Raw genomic sequence first — 16852 nt, 5'->3', positions numbered from 1 at the left:
TGGAATTTTCTCCCTGGAAAACCACTTATCAAGTCCTGAAGTCCAGCTTTCTGTTCTATCAGCTGTTCTATTATATAGTGTCTCCAGTTATGTAATGTCATGTATAACAGCATCACCATCATTATTTCTGGTGGCCTCCCACTATTTGTTTTACTTAAAGGTGTTTTCAGTGATTTCACCCACAATGTGAAGGGAAACTGATCTGACTACCAATCCTCCACGTCATCGTCTCCCTCATGTAGCAACACATGAAGTCTAATTTATCTCCACATCTGTAGACTCACAGGTGAAGCTTTAGATTAGTGGGGAAACATATATGATGCTATATGCTTGTTGCTAGTTAATCTTCTGATATCTAGAAAATGTAAATATTTCTCTGGTAGGATTGAAAGCCGTCACCCAGTCTGCTGCACTAGAAATGTTCCTACTGCAAAGCAGGAGGATGAGTCCAAACTACTGACCTGACCTACGTTACAGAGACAGCTGAGAACCATTCACATCAGTCTAAAATAAATACAAACTGTTTTTATTTACTATTAATAATTCAGAACCATTTTTTCTATTATATAATGTTTTTTCTCCACAACAATCTATTAATTTAACACTCAGCTGCTCACCTCCTTCCTCACGGTCACCTGGACATGTTCAGGTGGGGCGGGGAGGGGGGCGTGTTCGAGGGGGGAGGGGGGCATGTTCGAGGGGGGAGGGGGTTCTGGCAGCATCTGCTTCGGCTGCTCTTAGCAGCTTGTTAATCGTTTACCTGCGTTGATTATTTGACTAAAACAGTTAAATGAATAAAATCCAGAGTTTTCTTCAGGAATTTGAGCTAATATGGAGCAAAGTGAGCTAGCTTATATGGTCAAAGTTTAGAAGAGACAACAAGCTGATGTTCCACAACTTTCCATCAGACGAACTAACCGACCACCTCGCCTCTGAAAGAACTGGGTGACGTACTGTCCACCCCTCTGTTCTCTCTCCAGTCTCAGCGTTTTTCTTTTTATTCTTACAGATTTTTGAGTCATCCTGCCGTCTTACCATCCACTCGCTGTCTGTAGTGCTGATGGAGCAGCTGGTGGAGCAGCTGGTGGAGCAGGTGGACTGAACCATTTAAGGGAAATATAGAGGGGGTGTTTATAAATGTTTCCAAAACAAAGAAACTTAGTGATACCAATGCATTGTAACTAAAATGTTTGCGTGATTGTAAGTTTATCATCGACTACTAGATCATTTTATTAGGGTCCGAGCCATACGAAGTATGGCGAGACCCTATTGTTGTTCAAATGTTTAGTCTCCTCCTCCTTCTAAGAACTTTGAGCCCAAATTTGACCCCCTAAACACCCATGAAAAGTTGTGAAACTTGGCACACACGTCAAGCCCCGCGGAACTCGGATATTATCAAGTCCGCATACACATCAATGCAAAATTGGCTCAACAGCGCCACCTAGAAAGAAAAAATACCCCAAAATGAATGGGGACCCCAACATCTACTTCGACGTTGGAACACGAAACTCGGCACACACGTGTAACACCCCAAGCTGAGCAAAAAAGTCAATTGTTCACCTGTTGCCATGACAACGGCGTGCCCGCCATCTTGGCGTGTACGTCCATTTTTTGGCCATTTTTTGCACTTTACACACATCGTATTTGAACGAACTAGTCTGAGGGGATTCGTGCGATTGACTCCAAACTTGGTGGGAAGCTTCCTGACAAGTTGGGGACCAAACGCTATTCAAATCTCTCTAATAGCAGATAGTTACCGTGGCAACCGACGGAAAAACGCCTTCTCACATGAAACACGGTTTGCTCATATTTCCATAGAAATACATGCGATCTGCCCCAAAGTTCACAGTATTCATACGTGTAACACCCCAAGTCCAGCAACGAAGTCAATCGAACACCTGTTTCCATGGCAACGGCGTGCCCGCCATCTTGGATTTCATTGCCATTTGAATGAACTAGTCTGAGGGGATTCGTGCGACCGACTCCAAACTTGGTGGGAACCTTCCTGACAAGTTGGGGACCAAACGCTATTCAAATCTTTCTAATAGGAGAAAGACTGTTACCGTGGCAACTATGAAAAAAGCCTCCTCGCCATGAAACACGGTTTGCTCATATCTCCACAGGAATACATGGGAACTGCACCAAACTTGACAGGATTCATACTTGTTGGGTCCTTAACACATTACAGTACCTGTTGCCATGGTAACATAACATGTTAGCTAGCAAATTAGCATGCTAGCAAAAAATGCTAACTAGGTATAATAAAATGTCCGCTTCTCACCTAGCCCTTTGCCAAATCGCCTAGCATGTTAGCACATTAGCTAACATGCTAACACGTTATATGAGACGGGTGGCGGGGTTCAGGACGCTCGGACCCGATGGATGCCGCTTGCGGCTTTAATTGGTATTACAATTGCATTGAGGGTCCTTCTGGGCCCCTAGAATCTTTCCCCTTTGCCCCCCTTTTTGGCACCCCAGCTGACAACTGAAGGTTCTGCTTCCTGAAGCCACACAGAGCCGGTTCCACAGAGAAGATTCCGGTAAATTAAGGTTCTGCCTCTTGTTCTGCTTCTAGAACCTCCAGGAACCAGTAAACCTGCAGGCTGGGAGGGAAGCGCTGATGTGAAAATCTGGAACTCTGAGATCTTCAAATCCAGTGGATCTTTGTCACTAAGAGTTTTATATGTGAGGAGAAAACAATTAAGTTCTGTTCCAGACTGAACAGGAAGCCGATGAAGAGAATATAAACTGGAGAAACATGATCTCTGATGATTCATTTACTTTAGAATTTCATGTATTGTACACCAGATGGAGCCATTTATCTTTGTATTGTCTGTCTTGAACATCGTCCCATTTTTTATCATTATTATTTTATATTTCATATCATTTAATATTCTGTCTATAAGTTTATGCACTGACACCACTATATAGCAATAATTATATCATGATGTATGAAACACAAATAATTTCTTGTTCATCTTAAGACAACATACAGGGTGTGCAATCAGTAGAACAAGTAGAAACAGTAGAATCAGTTCTCCTGAGATCAGTTTGGAGGCAGACTGTTTAAACAGGAATATTGGAATGATATCTGAGATGGAGGAAGGTGGAGGAAGGTGGAGCTCTGTGGAGCGCCAGGCTGCCCGTTCCTGTTGTTGTGGGGTGGGAGTTTCCAGCTATACAGCTCCGGGGAAACACCACAGGATGTCCTTTTCCTCATTCCTCAAGGATAGACGGACTCTCTGAACATCTGTGTGTTGATGTAATTTTCTGTTTCTACCGAACATCAGAAGGTTTTTCTGTCCGCAGCTTTTAGCTTCATCACATAACAGAACAAACACTGCAGTAAGTTATTAAAGGAATCAAGCTTGTTTTTTTTTCCAGATTTCATGCAGGAGATCTCTGCCACCCATGATTAAACCACAGCGGTCTGATCATTTCCCATGATCAGACCGGTGCTGAAACATTCACAGTAAGCTTATAGATAGTAAGAGAGGCTGGACGGAGTAGGAAACTTCAGAGTTCACCTGGTACAAAGAAAATCTTGTCTTGTGGTATGTTTTTGGGAAATGACCTGAAAGAGCAGTAAATTTGTCCTGTTGACCTAAAATTAAAATAAAATTAAATAAAGTCCTTCAAGAAAAACCTTTACCTTTAGAAATTTTTCCCATGTGGGGAAACACAAGCAGGATGGAGGCCAAAAACTGAACAGGAGGGAGGAAACAGCCCTGATGACCTACAAAGGTTCACACTGACAAGAGGAGTCAGATATTTCCTCTGAACGGCGTTACCTCGACTCCCCGTTCCCCAGTTAGGAAACATTGTTTCTGTCAGCCATGAAACAAATCAAACATCTTTTACCTGCAGACGTTTTCATAGTGAGAAATTTTATGTCTCAAAAACATGCCGGGACAGCTAGTTCATGCTTTTTCCTTTCCTGTAATTCCTTATTTTCAGGAAGCTTCCATAAGCCACTGGATAATCCTCTTTGTTATCCAAAATGCTGCAGCTGTGATTGGGTCAAGGTTTTATTTGTTTTTGTTTGCTTTGCAGAACAGTCAGCTGGTTTATCAGCAGTCTGTGTTAGTGAGACGCTCATAGTGATGCAGTACGAAGGAATGAGTGTGACAGCTGCTGGGGGAATCCTACTATACCATCAGGTCACATGGTGCACACACTCTATCCCTCTGATCCCTCCACCCCCTCTCCATCTTACTAATGCTGCGCCCGGTTAGGGAGGGCTGGAGGAGGAGGAAGAGAAGCGACAGTTTGAGCCCAGATTACAACCAGGACAGAAGCATGTGAGGGAAGAGGAAAGGAATACCGGCTCCTCGTCAACATTACCTCCTGGTGTCAGCTGGACAGAAAAAAAGAGAAATTTAAACAAGTCGTGAGAGAGAGGGGGGGGGGGGGGGTGAAGAGAGGAGAAAGAAAAAGAAGGAGGAAGAGCAAAAGTCTTCTGTTTCCAGGAGCAAGTGTTTTAGAGGACGCTGTTGTCACTGAGGAGGAAGAAGAGGCGATGTGTGTGTGAGAGCATGTGGGTTGGAAGTGACACTGCTCTCAGGTGTATAAAAACAACTACAGTGACCGCGCATCATCATCACCATCACCATCATCATCATCTTCAAATCCCTGTGGTTTTTACTGCCATGCTGAAGACCAGGAGCAAGTCCAGGTACTGCTGAACACCATGGCCCAGGTGAGCCAGAAAACTGTCTCTGGGTGTGAAGTTTTGTTTTCTTTGCTGTTTCATACAGTAAATAATCATGTCTGACTCTGAGTGGAGTCTTTGAGGAAAGAAAAACGTTCCTTGACATCTGGTTTTCTGTAGCGGCTGCTCAGAAACACCAGAAAAAGGAAAGGAAAACAGTGGGTTCAAGTTCCATCACGTTTGAGGAATAAAATACCAATATACTCGCTTGATAACCGGGTAATATCAGAACCTGTTCCATGCACCCAGAGTCCTAAGGGCCTAAGGCTCCTAACTGTCTGACTTCTCCTGTTAGTGGAGTGCACTAACAGGATAACAGGATAATTGTGAAGGGATGTAACATTTTCAGCTATAACCACCCTGCAAGGCCTCATGAAGTGATAGAACACATCGTTCCACATCGTGATTCCAGTCTTACTAGAATCAGAGCAACTCTGTGATGAGTTCAGCCTAACTTCAGATAGGAAGACGGCAAAACTCTGGTCTGACCTGCAGTTCTGAGGCTCAGAACTTAGAAAAATAATATAGAAAGAACGACAGTAGAAATATCAAATAGTTTCATCAGATAAAACCAGACAAAGTTACTGATTATTGAAGTATGGAGGGGTATGGTGGAGTATGGAGGAGTATGGTGGATTACAGAGTAGTATGGAGGAGTATGGTGGAGTATGGGGGAGTATGGAGGAGTATGGTGGAGTATGGCGGAGTATGGAGGAGTATGGTGGAGTATGGTGGAGTATAGAGTAGTATGGAGGAGTATGGTGGAGTATGGGGGAGTATGGAGGAGTATGGTGGAGTATGGAGGAGTATGGAGGAGTATGGTGGAGAATGGGGGAGTATGGAGGAGTATGGTGGAGTATGGGGGAGTATGGAGGAATAAGGTGGAGTATGGTGAAGTATGGAGGAGTATGGGGGAATATGGGGGAATATGGGGGAGTATGGTGGAGTATGGTGGAGTATGGAGGAGTATGGAGGAGTATGGGGGAGAATGGTGGAGTATGGAGGAGTATGGAGGAGTATGGTGGAGTATGGAGGAGTATGGAGGAGTATGGTGGAGTATGGAGGAGTATGGAGGAGTATGGTGGAGTATGGTGGAGTATGGTGGAGTATAGAGTAGTATGGAGGAGTATGGTGGAGTATGGGGGAGTATGGAGGAGTATGGAGGAGTATGGAGGAGTATGGAGGAGTATGATAGAGAATGGGGGAGTATGGAGGAGTATGGTGGAGTATGGGGGAGTATGGAGGAATAAGGTGGAGTATGGTGAAGTATGGAGGAGTATGGGGGAATATGGGGGAATATGGGGGAGTATGGAGGAGTATGGTGGAGTATGGAGGAGTACGGAGGAGTAAGGGGGAGTATGGTGGAGTATGGGGGAGTATGGAGGAGTATGGAGGAGTATGGTGGAGTATGGAGGAGTATGGAGGAGTATGGTGGAGTATGGTGGAGTATGGGGGAGTATGGAGGAGTATGGGGGAGTATGGAGGAGTATGGTGGAGTATGGAGGAGTATGGAGGAGTATGGTGGAGAATGGGGGAGTATGGAGGAGTATGGTGGAGTATGGGGGAGTATGGAGGAATAAGGTGGAGTATGGCGAAGTATGGAGGAGTATGGGGGAATATGGGGGAGTATGGTGGAGTATGGTGGAGTATGGAGGAGTATGGAGGAGTATGGGGGAGTATGGTGGAGTATGGTGGAGTATGGAGGAGTATGGGGGAGTATAGAGGAGTATGGTGGAGTATGGAGGAGTATGGTGGAGTATGGAGGAGTATGGAGGAGTATGGGGGAGTATGGTGGAGTATGGGGGAGTATGGAGGAGTATGGGGAGTATGGGGGAGTATGGAGGAGTATAGTGGAGTATGGGGGAGTATGGAGAAGTATGGTGGAGTACGGAGGTTTGGTGTTTGCAGAGAGGACAGGGTGGAGGTCTTACAGCCCAACCTGGGTTTTATTTAGTGAAGTCTCTTCTGACATTTCGGTAGTTTTTCAGTAGTTTTCTGATGGAGACAGGGGGAAGGACACTGAACATGGAGGACATTTACTGTTCGCAAACAGAGACAGTTTATTCTTTAAGATAAAGCAGCTATGAAGTGTGTCAGGGTGGAACAGCTCAGTCTGTCAGCAGCACAATAGAGAAAAAGTATGTGGTCGGGCTGCATTGTGTTGCTTTGTGTTTGTGTACCGAGACGTCAGGATATCCTGCTGTAACGACAGGAGGCAGTCACTCACGATCCGCTCTGGTGTCCAAATGAAGGACACATTTCAAGCACCTTTAGCTGATTGAACACAACAGTATTTAGTTGTTCATTAACTGAACTTTAATATGGATTCTACATAAATACATACCATAAAATGGGAGTTGGTGTTGAGATAAAGAGAAAGACTCTAAGACTGATTAGAGAAATGAATCTCATCTATGTTTAGAGCAACGCTGCAGTCAAACTGCTGCTGTCCAGAGTAAGTCTAATTATAATGTTCAGGTCAGCTCATATCAGGGATGTCAGCCTCAGATTAGTCCAGGTTCCACATTTAGTCTCCGTGTAGGACCAGTAAAATTATAGCATAATAACCTTTAAATAAAACATTTTCACTTTGTTTTAGTACGAAGAAGTACAAGTACATTCTCAAGATGCTTATATTTAATGATATATCCTTTTACTAAATATTATCAAAAACATGAAATTACTGGAGAAAAATAAGTAAAGTTTCAATAATATTTTGCCTATAAACTTGGTTATTTCATTAACCAAGTTTATATTCTGATTTTCTACATTTCATACATTGAAATGTAAACTATATTCATATTTTAACTAAGGTTGTCAAAAATAATGCGTTAATGGCAGTAACTGTGTAATTAATAGCGTTGAAATGATGAATGTATTTAACGCCTGTGTGGCATCCATCATTTATGACGGTGAGACATGGAGGCGACATGGAATAAGCTGCTTGGCTCTGTGGATGGATCTGAGCGCGTCACACCCAGGGACAAGGATCCTTTCCTGGGGAGAAGGTTCATCACCCACACCTTCAACACGTTTGTTTTTTTCAAACATTTTACGTAGTTTTGCACCAGCATCTCTGTTCTGGTCATTTCTGTAGCTGCAGAGCATCATGGCAGCTCCGCCTCCCTTTCCTGTTATTCATCATGGCGGCTGTCGGTGATCAGCTGATCGGCTTTTCTCTCTTGGTGCGTTTGTTTATATTTCAGCTGAGAAGGAGGAAATTAGCATTTCATATTTACCCCAAAGTATTGTTTTTAGACACGCTAGCAATAGTAAGCTAAATTTATCTTAATTTATAATTTGTCTCATGTCAGACAGACTCATGTCACTCTCACGGTAAGATGAAGAATGAAACATGTCATAACAGCAGCCTATTTCAGTTGGATATTAGTTGCCTTTATTTCCTATAACTTTCCAGTATTAATGAGGCTTTAGTGACGCAGCTGTAAAATCTACTAGTCATCAAACAGCCATGCTATGAAGACAGATCAGGTTCCGATATGCAGTGAAACAGCAAAAGGAAGCAAGGCGACGTCTTCTGTAGATCACTGCTGCTGTGCAGATGTTGGAGACACAGGTCTGATCATTTAGGGTCTGAATGTGGTGAGGGACATTATGATCAGGTTCTGAGATACAAACCTTCACTGATAAAGTAGTTGACTGTTGGTAGAAAGGATTTAGCTTTTCTGTGCAGGGGCGGGTCTAGAAAAGTTTAGATGGGGGGCCATGCAGGGGCACTGTCCAGGAAAAGGGCGGCACAAAAGAGATTTTTTAAGAACTTGATTTTATGTAATATTTAGTGCTGGGCATGTTAACGTGTTAATCTCACGTTAATGCAACAATAATTTTTTTTTTAACGCGCGTTAAGGTTTTTTTTTTTTTTTTTGCTCACTGGCTTTGATGACAGAAACATGGCGTCCATGTCTTCCTTCCCTGCTGCAGCGGTGATGATGTAATCAGGAGAGAGCGGCTTTATTAACATGAAGACACATTTTCTGTCTGGAACTTAAGAAAGAAGAAGAACTGATGTTTCTCTTTGTCTAAACCTGCAGATGGTAGAACACAAGGCCGGCTTTACGCAGGGGCAAGAGGGGGCAGTGCCCCCTCAAACAAACATTCTGCCCCCTCAATCAAATGCGCCGAAATGGGCAAATCTCTCCAAACGCTCTCTCCCCTCTGTACTGAACTCTGTGTGTCGGAGCTTCACAGGATCCATTGTACTGTCTTCAACAAGTCCTTCCCACCACCACAGAAAACAACCAATCAGTGTTTAGTATGCAAATGAGTTGACATACAGCCTGATCTTGCGGTGTCATATTTCTCCCCCTCGTAGAGAGAGCGGCTGCTGAGCTCCAGCGGTAAAACTTATAGAGTAAAGCTCTGTTAAATGTGTTGTAGCGATACTGAATAAATACTTATAATAACAGACGTATTTATTGCATCTATTCTGTCAACTGGGGTTTGTTTCTGTTCTATTTAAACGTGTCTACGCCTGTTAGTAGGAGCAGTGATCAATCACGCACGGGCCATAGATGTGACTGCCTCCTCGGTACTAGACTGAGGGAAAACGAGCTGCGCATATGAGACCCCTCAAGCTCCGCCCAGCCTTTAGTTCAGCATGCTAGTTTGAAGAAAAAAATAACAGAAAGTTTCACTCTACATTCCCGCTGCTTTCAGCAGTTCAGCTCAGAGCTTCATGTATGCCTTGTTGGTTCTTAAAATTTTGATGAAGGATCATTTAGTTTTTACTCATTTTCATTTATTATTATCATTATTTCCCCCTGAAGGTTCACTGCCTTATTTTGGTAGGGGGTTTAATTTTTTGCTCTGTTATTGTTGTGCTTGATAGTTATGATTCTTTAATCATTATGGTCTATATACAGACAGAAACAAACACACAGATAGTTGAGTTTATTGTTATTAGTTTCAAATTTATTCAAAATGCTTAGACATCTAATGGCTGTCCAATAGGGCAATTGTTATTTTGTTGGTTGTTAAAGCTTTGATAATGGATCATTCTTTTCTATTTTCTTACTTCATTTTGTTATTGATATTTTCTGTTCCCCCCCTGAGGGATTGCCACCTTATTGTGGTCAGGGGGTTTGCGTGCCTCAGTGACTCTAAGAGCTATACCAGCAGGAGCTTTGGTTTCAGGTGGGACACCCAAGCTGGACAGGTCTTAGAGTAGACGCCTGACAAAGTGCAATCCATTTCTTTGAAGTTGGACTCCACTAACAGCACAGTTCCGTTAAAGAAACACTTAAAAAACAACAACAAGAAAATGCTGAAGTATGTACTCATAATGCCCCCTTCAAATTTATGCCTGCCCCCTCATGTATGCATTCCTAGAACCGGCCCTGGTAGAACATCGTGATTTTTGGATGGGAAACTTTATTCATTTATTTAAATAAATACGGTTTTAATATATACAAGACAACAAAGGTAAAACATGTTTTCTGACTTTTACAAACATGCAGCATAAATCGGGTCTTCTTCTGCCTCTGGTTCGGTGAATCTTGGTCATAGCGAGATGAAACTTCCAGCTGTGGAATCTGTGAGATGTGAGCTTTCAGTAGAGGAGCCGTTTGTTCGTGTTCATGGGGAAACATCATCTGTGTTTACATGTTTTTCAGACTTTGTGTACCTGAGGGGTATTGCACGAAACCAAGATCAGCGATTAAGCCGGGATATGTTGGTTATCCTGGCTGAATTTAGCCCTAAGTCGGTTGCATGAAAGCAGCTCAAACTAAACCCGGCCAAGTTACTGTGGTGATTTATCCACTGCAGCTAGCCTGCTCCAGACCAGGCTAACTGCTCAGGCTAAGATTAATCCTAGCGAGTCACCTGCATGTCCAACTATGAGGAATTAATGTGTTTTACAGCATGTCCATGGTCTTCCTAAGTATGGCGCGTCATTTTAATCATCCAGTATTAAAATATTACATATATTATATTATATATGTTCATAATCGCAACACCCTTTTATATGGATTCGAGTTGTAGTATTATTATTCTATTCTATTCTACAGTCATTTAGCAGACGCTTTTATCCAAAGCGACTTACATTTGAGAGTAAGAACAACACAAGCATGAATTCAAACAAGATGGACGTCATAATTAAGTGTTAGTCAGACCGCTTTTGAGTCCAGTTGGACCCAGGTGCTGTCGTGTAGTGCTAGTGCAGTGCATATAATTTTTTTTTTTTTTTTTTTTTTTTTAGTCATTTTATTTAAATACAGGATCACAATTTCATCACACAATATCAACTTGGTCATAAGTGCATGATTTCATCAGGCCAAGTGTTATATTGCTATGCTAATGAAGACTGCTCGTCAAATTGCTGTCAGAGGTTTTATAAATATGTGTTTTATTGCATTAATTGAGATTACAAAACACAGTGGATGAGGTTACAAAGGTGTATTCAAAGAAATCCATGACGAGGGCAATGTAGAATATTCAGGTCCAACTCCCCTTCACCTGTTCCCTCTTCATAATGGCTTGCCCTTTTTCGGAGGATGTGCTGGACGAGGAAGCCCGCATCCTCAGAAGAGCATTCAGACGTGAACGAGTCTTGAGGGACAGCTCACATCCCCTGGCCTTTGGAGATGACTATGTCATTGAGAGATACAGATTTTCAGTTACTGGATTTCCAGGTCCAGTTTTCTGAGTGTCTGGCATTTAATCTCAAGATCCAGCTCCATTCCTTGGAGCTTGCTCTTTTTGAGTCAGCTTTTAACATCTGCCAGCTCTCTCTCTCTCTCCAGGTGCCCTGAATAAAGCGTTCTGACAGTTTGTGAGGTCTGTAAAGGAAATGTCAGTTAGCACAGCAGGATTTGTGCATAACGTAGATGTACTTTAGCCAATACTCACAATGTTACCAGGCCGCTTAGGAGACTGTGCAGCATCCGGGTCCTGCTACACATTTTCTATTAGCACCACATCACTGACTTCATATCCTTCATGGAATAAATAAGCAGGCCAATCCCATAAAACTGACATCAAGCCTTCTGGACTCCACTGACACAGTCTCCTCATCTGCAGATGTGCATTCTGCAGCTGCAGATGTGCCTTCCCCCTGCCGTATACATGCAGCGAGAGGACTCGGATTAAGATTTCACAGAACATACCAAGCCTGTGATTTCGAGACACTGTACTAACCGGATCATCTTCTGGTGGCTCCAAAAGTGTAATTGTGTTCCCAGACACTGCAAGGTTATCCAAAGTCAGACACTATATTATATTTGATTGTGTTCCATGTGCAGTAGAATTGCAGTACTTTGTGTACCTTGTATGAAGCGGACAGTTTCTGTGGCTGGGACAGAGTCAGTTATTGTCCCTCCCTGGATCCCCTCCATCACTGGCCTCCCTTTATTTAAATGGAGGCCAGTTCCTCTGCTGGAGTCACATCCTGGCTTGGTGGGCCGCCCCCTGTGCCAGTTTATAGGCCTTTTTTTAACTGCTACAATCATACAGACATTGAACATGTCAGCAGACACCTCATCTATTCACCTCATTTGTTCACGGTTATCTACTTTGGTGTCACTTACCAGCCTGCAAAATGTTCTTATATTTAATTTTTTCTTGCTGCAGGTCCTTTTATGGCCAGACAGGTTTGTCCTTTATGAAGGACAGAAAGATAAAATAGATAAAAACGTTACATGAGAAAAATAGATTAAATGACACATTGTGGATAATTGTTTGCACCTAATCATACTCTACATTTCCTGAGTAACATGCACCTGCTTGTCACTCTTAAAGTATACAACAGTTAGTGGATTTGAAAAGTAACTCCTTTAATTGTAGCCTAATTATGACAGTTCCAGTGGAGCACTGTTTATTAATTGTACAGTTTTTGACTACTTACGCATTGAGCCGGTCGGCTATTGTCTGCCAGGCTCTCTCGCGTTCTTTACTTATGGCATTGGTATTGCCTTTTTTCCTTATAATATCCTTAACTTCGTCAGAGAACTCCGTCAGGAGCTGTTGTTCAGCGGCCGTGACGTAGGACGCGCGACTTTTATCCATTTCCCCATCGGTGATTCTGTGAGCGATCGCGAGGTCTGCTTCAGTATGCCGTGCACACGCACTTATCCCAACTATCTTCACCTGGCTTAACCTAGCCGCACCTTCTCATCCTGGCTCAGCAAACGTGCAACCAATTAAGCCAGGATAGGCCGCGCAAGCTAGGTCAAGCTGGGCTTGCTTAATTATCCTGGATTTCTTTATTCTGGTGTCGTGCAATACCCCTCTGGTCTTTTAATTATTGCTGTCTTAACTGTGTTTGTTGGTGATAGAAATGGTTTTACTGAGCTGGTAGCTGAGATTCTGGACTTTCTGTGGATACCACACATGTTTATAGTTACATCTACAGCCCTGACGCTACACCCGGAAACCAGATGTTAACCCTTAACTCCCGGTAGCGGAGGCTGCAGGTGCAGAGGTGAAGCTAAACAGTCAAGCTAAGAACGAAAGTTTAGAGAATTTATATCCATAATGAAGCAGTGAAGGTGCATGGATGGAAGTTATTGTGCATATTGTGAATATTTCTCTCTCCTCACCATCTAGAAGCTGTGAGATTCTCATCCTGCTTTCTGTCTGTTCACCTGATGCTGATATTCATCACATATTGTTCCTTCTGTGTTTAGAAGGAAGCAGCTTCACAGCTTTAAATCCATCCTGCTGACTTTTTACCTTTTAGTTAGTAAATCCTGAACAATTCATCCTTCTTTGTCATAAATATTTGATTTTATAAACATATATGAAGAAATATTTTAACTGTTGGTGTTTAAAGAGAAAATTGCTGCTAAACCTGTTTATGTGTTTAGTGCAGGGGTCTGCAGCCTTTCCAATCCAAAGAGACATTTTTCCCTCAGCCAGCTAAATAAAACTACTTTAGAGACGCAGATGTTACCAGACTTTTCAAAAAGACAACTTAGAATTATTGATAAATATCTACTATACTACTACTACTACTATAGGACATTTGTTGTCATTTAAGAAGAACCACATTTTTATTTCCATTTTTAGGTTTTAAAATAAAGAAAAACATAAAACCTTTATAAAAAGAGGATAAACAGACTTTCTTCTAAGGGACGTAGATATTTGTGGAAAATTATGTAAAGTAAAAAAACAAAAAAAAAGTCCCTGGTTTCCAACCTAATGACAAGAAAGATAGATTTTTAAAAAAGAATTTAAGCCACGTATTTTGACGCATTGTGGAAGGTCCAGAGAGACACTTGCAGCTCCAGAGTTGCAGGTTGGAGACCCCTGATGTCGTGTTTGTAAATCAAAATTTACTGCATTTTCTTTATAAAGCTGTAGGCCTTCTTTTAAAGGAAAGAGGCATTTTGAGCATAACAATGCGATTTGATCGCGATTAATCGCAATTAAAAGTTTTAATCATTGCCCAGCACTAGTAATATTGAATTAATTATTACAACTAAAGTTGTCATTTAATGTAAAAGAAGAAAAGTTAAGAAAAACTCAGGAGCGCTTTGGCTTGCTCTTTCTACAATACAATAAAAACGGGCACATTTTAGCCATAGCAATGGTGATTAATCATGATTAATCATGATTAATTAATTTGTAAACTGTCATTAATCTGAATAAAAATTTTAGCCACTTGATAGCCCTAATTTTTATGTTAATTTGTTCATTAAAGGTGTAACATAATGCTAAACTCAAAAAAATGATGCAAAAAAATGATACAGGGCTAACGATACAAAATAGGATATGAAACAAAGATTGAAGAAAATCACTTGATAACGAAAGATAACGAATTTGATGAAAAGCAATTTGACAACAAATCTGGACAGTGAAAAAAAAAAAACGAATTACTACTGATGTGTGGATCGATACCAAAATATCGATACTACCGATACCAGCATTTCATGTTCTAGAATTCAACATGTTAGAATGTCGATGTTTTACTGATTTGGGGTAAAAATGCAAACTAACTGGAATACAGTGGAAAGTAACTATAATATCAGGATCTTCCCAAATTATACCCCGTTGGTAGGAACTACTTTTTCTTCCGCCTTCCAAAGTCATATGTGAAATGGCCCAGCGAAGGGGCAGCGGCGTCTCTCAGGCCATGTGGAGCTGAACAGCAACGGCGTGATGTATGACGTGTGTGGGAAGACATAGAGGTTTCCATAGCAACACCACAAACCTCCTTAAGAGAGTCGACCAGAACACAGAATATAATTAAATTATGATGAGGAAGAGGAGGAGATTAGCAGGACAGGTGCTGTAAGAGGAGACACGTCATCTTTGATGCTGCAGCAGGTACTAACCAGAATTCAGAGGGATAAATGTGGAGCTGTGGACCACTGATGCTGAATGCTGTGAAAGTGGTTTTCATCTGTCTGCTAGGTTCCGGTTTTTGTGTTGCTGTTCAAACAACAGGAGTTCCCCTCGTTCTAAAGAATTTTGCATCTTGTTTTGTTATGTTAAATACAATAAATGCGGTTTATTCAAAATGCTTAGACATCTAATGGCTGTCCAATAGGGCAATTGTTATTTTGTTGGTTGTTAAAGCTTTGATAATGGATCATTCTTTTCTATTTTCTTACTTCATTTTGTTATTGATATTTTCTGTTCCCCCCCTGAGGGATTGCCACCTTATTGTGGTCAGGGGGTTTGCGTGCCTCAGTGACTCTAAGAGCTATACCAGCAGGAGCTTTGGTTTCAGGTGGGACACCCAAGCTGGACAGGTCTTAGAGTAGACGCCTGACAAAGTGCAATCCATTTCTTTGAAGTTGGACTCCACTAACAGCACAGTTCCGTTAAAGAAACACTTAAAAAACAACAACAAGAAAATGCTGAAGTATGTACTCATAATGCCCCCTTCAAATTTATGCCTGCCCCCTCATGTATGCATTCCTAGAACCGGCCCTGGTAGAACATCGTGATTTTTGGATGGGAAACTTTATTCATTTATTTAAATAAATACGGTTTTAATATATACAAGACAACAAAGGTAAAACATGTTTTCTGACTTTTACAAACATGCAGCATAAATCGGGTCTTCTTCTGCCTCTGGTTCGGTGAATCTTGGTCATAGCGAGATGAAACTTCCAGCTGTGGAATCTGTGAGATGTGAGCTTTCAGTAGAGGAGCCGTTTGTTCGTGTTCATGGGGAAACATCATCTGTGTTTACATGTTTTTCAGACTTTGTGTACCTGAGGGGTATTGCACGAAACCAAGATCAGCGATTAAGCCGGGATATGTTGGTTATCCTGGCTGAATTTAGCCCTAAGTCGGTTGCATGAAAGCAGCTCAAACTAAACCCGGCCAAGTTACTGTGGTGATTTATCCACTGCAGCTAGCCTGCTCCAGACCAGGCTAACTGCTCAGGCTAAGATTAATCCTAGCGAGTCACCTGCATGTCCAACTATGAGGAATTAATGTGTTTTACAGCATGTCCATGGTCTTCCTAAGTATGGCGCGTCATTTTAATCATCCAGTATTAAAATATTACATATATTATATTATATATGTTCATAATCGCAACACCCTTTTATATGGATTCGAGTTGTAGTATTATTATTCTATTCTATTCTACAGTCATTTAGCAGACGCTTTTATCCAAAGCGACTTACATTTGAGAGTAAGAACAACACAAGCATGAATTCAAACAAGATGGACGTCATAATTAAGTGTTAGTCAGACCGCTTTTGAGTCCAGTTGGACCCAGGTGCTGTCGTGTAGTGCTAGTGCAGTGCATATAATTTTTTTTTTTTTTTTTTTTTTTTTTAGTCATTTTATTTAAATACAGGATCACAATTTCATCACACAATATCAACTTGGTCATAAGTGCATGATTTCATCAGGCCAAGTGTTATATTGCTATGCTAATGAAGACTGCTCGTCAAATTGCTGTCAGAGGTTTTATAAATATGTGTTTTATTGCATTAATTGAGATTACAAAACACAGTGGATGAGGTTACAAAGGTGTATTCAAAGAAATCCATGACGAGGGCAATGTAGAATATTCAGGTCCAACTCCCCTTCACCTGTTCCCTCTTCATAATGGCTTGCCCTTTTTCGGAGGATGTGCTGGACGAGGAAGCCCGCATCCTCAGAAGAGCATTCAGACGTGAACGAGTCTTGAGGGACAGCTCACATCCCCTGGCCTTT

At 41.8% G+C, this 16852-nt stretch overlaps 1 protein-coding gene across 1 annotated transcript in view; it reads left to right on the top strand.

Annotated features, from left to right (window-relative positions):
* The first annotated feature begins 4292 nt into the window (after positions 1-4292).
* Positions 4293-16852, top strand: part of LOC121632369 (rho GTPase-activating protein 23-like) — a 105978-nt gene continuing 93418 nt past the window's right edge. Inside the window, exon 1 of the mRNA XM_041973818.1 lies at positions 4293-4699. Coding sequence (XP_041829752.1) covers positions 4691-4699 — 9 coding nt within the window. The 5' untranslated portion in view covers positions 4293-4690. The remainder of the gene's footprint in view (positions 4700-16852) is intronic.

This window comes from Melanotaenia boesemani, chromosome 21 (genome assembly GCF_017639745.1).
Source record: "Melanotaenia boesemani isolate fMelBoe1 chromosome 21, fMelBoe1.pri, whole genome shotgun sequence".
Taxonomy (NCBI): domain Eukaryota; kingdom Metazoa; phylum Chordata; class Actinopteri; order Atheriniformes; family Melanotaeniidae; genus Melanotaenia; species Melanotaenia boesemani.
Note: the sequence above shows the minus strand (reverse complement) of the source record. Positions and strands in the feature narration are given on the sequence as shown.